The 6,000-nt window shown below is 45.3% G+C and overlaps 1 protein-coding gene across 3 annotated transcripts in view; it reads left to right on the plus strand.

Annotated features, from left to right (window-relative positions):
• The window catches only part of LOC125240661 (F-actin-monooxygenase Mical), an 85,011-nt gene extending 80,879 nt beyond the window's left edge, over positions 1-4,132 (plus strand). For 2 of the 3 annotated variants that reach the window (XM_048148664.1, XM_048148663.1), the window contains exons 17-19: positions 1,051-1,179; positions 1,819-1,887; positions 3,832-4,132. In XM_048148664.1, coding sequence (XP_048004621.1) covers positions 1,051-1,179; positions 1,819-1,887; positions 3,832-3,987 — 354 coding nt within the window. In that variant the 3' untranslated portion in view covers positions 3,988-4,132. The remainder of the gene's footprint in view (positions 1-1,050; positions 1,180-1,818; positions 1,888-3,831) is intronic. The other variant, XM_048148665.1, reaches the window with a different exon arrangement.
• The last annotated feature ends 1,868 nt before the right edge of the window (positions 4,133-6,000 follow it).

Raw genomic sequence — 6,000 nt, forward strand, 5'->3', positions numbered from 1 at the left:
CGAGATCTTCTGCTTCATAGTCAATGCGTTTGACCGAGACGCCATTTCGATTTACATTAGCAGTGTCGAAATACACGATATGTATCTTTATTGACAAAATGCGTCATTATTTCTGAGTCTGCTTGAGTTAAGTAAACCAATATCCAGCCAATATCTTTAAATAATTACTTGTCAAGAGCCAAGTGTCACGGATGACAATGTCAACTAAAAATGCGCGAAATATGACGGCTCTGTGTCTGTACACAAAATTTGGCACGCACATTTTCGTAAAATTAATAAAAAATTCACATGGATTTGTCCATGATTTCTGTATGAAACAATGTATTTCGTTCAATACTGCGACGATGGATAATGTATAGTAGATGTATGCGCATATTTTTATTTAGTTTTAGTGTGCGGTGACTAAATAAATGGTAGATGTTTTTTGTATGGAAAGCGAGCCACCTTAAATCGTGTATCGAGTACGGCTATGTTCGTTGAAATATAATGAATAATAACATATAATTTACTTGCCTTACTAAAACTAATAGTTTGTCTTAAAAAACTGCGCAAGTAACATCAGTTTTGCGCAGTTGGGTGTTGTCAGCCCCTTAAACGTTTAACGCGCTGTCAGTTGGAAGTTGCATTACAAGTTTCACTTCAAAAAAGGATCTGGTAGAGCCTGTGCGGAAAGAGAGTCATAGACTACAAAGATACCTTACATTCCACTTATTTTATCGGTGGTTGTGTTTGGTAGATTTAATCCGCAGTCGGGATTGCCTCTCTGTTGTAAGTTTTGGAAGCGATCCATACAAAGATAGCTATTGTCCAGTCAAGAGCAAAAATATGTATCAAAAAAATTGTCTCATAAATAAAATTATTACACCGGACTAAGGTGTTATGGGACATATTTTTGAATGAGATGTGTACATCAGTCCGCTGGACGGTCAATTCTTTGGCCCTGTCACTTTGCACTTTCTAACTGTCATAAGACTGATTGTTAGTTGTTCCATAGTTAGTTGGCTCTTTTATGAAAATTGTAAAAAATACAAATATCTTTTTTTTTCGCAGTTCTTAGGCCGCCAGAAACGTCTGAAGGAGGGTGACAATGAAGAGAAGTGGGGTGAGATAGACGAGACTCTGCAAAAGTTAGACCAGAAACTCAAAGATTCTGGCCGCCCCGACCACGGCACTAAGAAGGTAACTAATTTACTAACTGTGTCTATAATTTGTACTTTTAGCATAGAGAAGAGGAAGAGTTGTAATTCCATACATCCGTAAATGCGGGTTATTTGTATAGGCATAGTTAAGTGACATCTAGCGACAATCACGCGTCAACTAGCGTAAACGAAAAGTCTAATGCTCAACAGTTTTTAGCTAATATTACAATAGTATTAATCAGTATTCTGTTTTCAATTCCTTCTGCTTGTAATATAAGTTGTAAACTGTTCTAATATTACATTTTTGGCAGACGAGTCACAGTTGCCACCTAGTATCGAGTAGTGGTACTGATAATACAACTCTTCCCTTACTTATTCCTCTATGCTTTTAGGCACTTAAAAAATGTAAACCAACCGGAGCCGTCAAATTTGACAGATACAGGGGTAGTGAACCTTTAAAGGCCAGAGTGAACAACGCGCGACATCTAACGCGGAACATTGAAATTCTACCTCTCAATTTTTAATGTAAATAACGTTCCATTTTTAAGAAATAAATGTTATTTAGGTTTATACCTTTAAGAGCTTCACATAGTAAAATGAGTAGATTAGTATACAAATAATTATGTAAATAGTTAAGTTTATAAAAATTATAATAATTGATTTAAACCATTTTTTCTAGGTTGCCAACTTAGCTACCAAATTTGTTAAAAAGGAAGAACCAGATGCCAAAATACAACCCAAAGAAGAGGTAAGATCACCTTTATAAAAATATATTTTCACCACACCAATTGGTGGCTTTCTTGATACTTACTTCAAAAACAAATGCCAAAGTTGCAATTTATCCACAAGAGTGCAAAGTAATTTCATACAATTTTTAACTTGATTCGCGAAGCTTGCTGGTAAAATTGACGTTTAAATGATGATTTGGATTGGAAGCATTCATGTTAAAAAAATACGAATTTGAATTAGTTTGATGCTTTACAGTTAATATTTTCCTCGTATTAGTGAGATGAGCAATAGGGATAACGACTACATAAAAAAATAGCATTCTGTTTAGTCCGTCAGTTAGATCGTCCAAAAATACTGAACACATATTTTTCGCTTTCTCTAATTAATGAAAAAATACAATTGTCAACAATGTAAACAAACCATTATACAAAATATCAATATTCTAGCACAATTTTATTATTTTAAATCATATTAATTGATTAAATAATACATGGATTTTGCCAGTATCTGATGAGTTAAAATGGAAATTAAAGATATTTTGACTACGAGGTTTGTTTACATTGTTCACAAAGTCTATTGACGGCAACTTTAGGCGTGACGTCACGCGAAACTTTAAACTTTAACGCACTGTACCATCGTCATTTTTCGTTTACGAGAAAAAATTCTTTGATAATCTAACTGACGGACTAATTAGTTTTTTTAGTCGTCTCGCCTATTATGCGTTACACTCTGTGACAAAATATGTTTAAGCTATGTGCCTTGAAAGTCTTGAAACTTTCTAGATTCAACATTCTAAACCGCGAGCGTGGAGAGTGCTAATATTGGAATCTTTAGCTTGCCCGGTTATTAATACCCGCTTGACACGTGCGGAATCAACAACTTTGCCCCCTTGTAAAACAAATAACTATTTACAAACATTACCGGTGATGTAATGTTCGAGACAATTATGTTTGCATGCATTGTACTGTGTTTTATCCATATTATATAATATTATGAATGGGACAGTGTATGTCTGTTTGTTTGTCCGTCTTTCACGGCAAAACGGAGCGACGAATTGACGTGATTTATTAAGTGGAGATAGTTGAAGAGATGGAGAGAAAGATAGGCTACTTTTTGGCTCTTTCTAACCTCCCCACTTCTCTAAAAGGGGGGGTGGAAATTTGTATGGAGCATTCTGCAATATTCAAATTGAACGCGAGTGAAGCTGCGGGCAGAAGTTAGTAGTATTATAAATGGGATAGTGTATGTCACTGCTTGTTTATCCGTCTTTCACGTCAAAACGGAGCGACGAATTGACGTGATTTTTTAAGTGCAGATAGTTGAAGAGATGGAGAGTGACATAGGCTACTCTTTTCCTCTTTTTTATCTCCTATCTCTCTGGGGGGTGAAGTTAGTAAATTGAACTGGAGCGAAGCCGTGGGCAAAGGCTAGTCTGCAAATAAGTTTTGATTGATTGTTATCAAGGACGACATAATACTGGGACAGACAAAGCCCATACAAAAAAGCGCACCCCTGAAATGTATGGGCCTTCTAGGCTTAAAACTAGACGGAGCTGTTTCGCACCCTGGAAGTGGCCAAAATCATATTTTCCCCAAAAATTTTTGCATATTTATTTTTATAAGAACAAATGACATGTTTCTTTATTTTAATATTATGATATCACGTCAATACACATTTACAGATGTAGTCTGAAAAGGGTTTCTTCGTATTTGTCATGCTAGTTCAGTCTCAGCTCAGTACACCTTGTACTGAGCTGAGACTGACTGAAATAGCATGACTCGATCGTACGTTTCCGTAACAATACGAAGGCAAATCTTTTCGCACTACATCTGTGCTGTATGAACTTGTAGACATCATCAGTGTAGTTATGATAGTATTTAATAGGTGGCGCTAAAAAATTGAGGTACGATTCTTAGTATGAAGATTGTAAATCCTATGTAAATCATCGTTGATTGTTGTGCAGAAGAAAAGTTGGCGCGGGCCGTCGTCCGCGGGCGTGCAGTGCGCGGCGTGCGGCACGCGCGTGTTCGCGGCCGAGCGCGTGACTGCAGACGGGCTGCAACTGCACCGCGCCTGCTTCCGCTGCGCCGTGTGCAAGGCAGTGCTGCGGCCCGGGTGAGTGTCACAGACAGTGGCGTGTAGTGCCGTGTGCAAGACGGTTGACTGAGTACAGCGGTACAGCGGGGAGAGTGGTGAGTAGTCTCGGCGCGTGTTCGCGGCCGAGCTCGTGACTGCAGACGGGCTGCAACTGCACCGCGCCTGCTTCCGCTGCGCCGTGTGCAAGGCAGTGCTGCGGCCCGGGTGAGTGTCACAGACAGTGGCGTGTAGTGCCGTGTGCAAGACGGTTGACTGAGTGCAGCGGTATAGCGGGGAGAGTGGTGAGTAGTCTCGGCGCGTGTTCGCGGCCGAGCGCGTGACTGCAGACGGGCTGCAACTGCACCGCGCCTGCTTCCGCTGCGCCGTGTGCAAGGCAGTGCTGCGGCCCGGGTGAGTGTCACAGACAGTGGCGTGTAGTGCCGTGTGCAAGACGGTTGACTGAGTGCAGCGGTATAGCGGGGAGAGTGGTGAGTAGTCTCGGCGCGTGTTCGCGGCCGAGCGCGTGACTGCAGACGGGCTGCAACTGCACCGCGCCTGCTTCCGCTGCGCCGTGTGCAAGGCAGTGCTGCGGCCCGGGTGAGTGTCACAGACAGTGGCGTGTAGTGCCGTGTGCAAGACGGTTGACTGAGTGCAGCGGTATAGCGGGGAGAGTGGTGAGTAGTCTCGGCGCGTGTTCGCGGCCGAGCGCGTGACTGCAGACGGGCTGCAACTGCACCGCGCCTGCTTCCGCTGCGCCGTGTGCAAGGCAGTGCTGCGGCCCGGGTGAGTGTCACAGACAGTGGCGTGTAGTGCCGTGTGCAAGACGGTTGACTGAGTGCAGCGGTATAGCGGGGAGAGTGGTGAGTAGTCTCGGCGCGTGTTCGCGGCCGAGCGCGTGACTGCAGACGGGCTGCAACTGCACCGCGCCTGCTTCCGCTGCGCCGTGTGCAAGGCAGTGCTGCGGCCCGGGTGAGTGTCACAGACAGTGGCGTGTAGTGCCGTGTGCAAGACGGTTGACTGAGTACAGCGGTACAGCGGGGAGAGTGGTGAGTAGTCTCGGCGCGTGTTCGCGGCCGAGCGCGTGACTACAGACGGGCTGCAACTGCACCGCGCCTGCTTCCGCTGCGCCGTGTGCAAGGCGGTGCTGCGGCCCGGGTGAGTGTCACAGACAGTGGCGTGTAGTGCCGTGTGCAAGACGGTTGACTGAGTACAGCGGTACAGCGGGGAGAGTGGTGAGTAGTCTCGGCGCGTGTTCGCGGCCGAGCGCGTGACTGCAGACGGGCTGCAACTGCACCGCGCCTGCTTCCGCTGCGCCGTGTGCAAGGCAGTGCTGCGGCCCGGGTGAGTGTCACAGACAGTGGCGTGTAGTGCCGTGTGCAAGACGGTTGACTGAGTGCAGCGGTACAGCGGGGAGAGTGGTGAGTAGTCTCGGCGCGTGTTCGCGGCCGAGCGCGTGACTGCAGACGGGCTGCAACTGCACCGCGCCTGCTTCCGCTGCGCCGTGTGCAAGGCAGTGCTGCGGCCCGGGTGAGTGTCACAGACAGTGGCGTGTAGTGCCGTGTGCAAGACGGTTGACTGAGTGCAGCGGTACAGCGGGGAGAGTGGTGAGTAGTCTCGGCGCGTGTTCGCGGCCGAGCGCGTGACTGCAGACGGGCTGCAACTGCACCGCGCCTGCTTCCGCTGCGCCGTGTGCAAGGCAGTGCTGCGGCCCGGGTGAGTACACCTTGACATAAATTAGTGGTACCTAACCACAAAATTAAAATTTTGGAAAAACCTCCGACATAGTGGACCGATTTTCATGAAACATGGCTAAGAACACTCCCGACTAACTCAGATATCAAAGAAAAAAAAAACTAAATCTAAATCGGTTCATCCGTTCGGGAGCTACGATGCCACAGACCGATACACAGACACGTCAAACTTATAACACCCTATCGTTTTTGCGTCGGAATAAAATATATTTGTTGTTGTTTGTGTCATGCCTTTTACATCTAAAATATGACAGGCAAGTACAAACAAAGGGGCGACTTCCATTTTATATCGCACTGTGACTTGG

Source organism: Leguminivora glycinivorella, chromosome Z, assembly GCF_023078275.1.
Source record: "Leguminivora glycinivorella isolate SPB_JAAS2020 chromosome Z, LegGlyc_1.1, whole genome shotgun sequence".
In the NCBI taxonomy this organism is placed as follows: domain Eukaryota; kingdom Metazoa; phylum Arthropoda; class Insecta; order Lepidoptera; family Tortricidae; genus Leguminivora; species Leguminivora glycinivorella.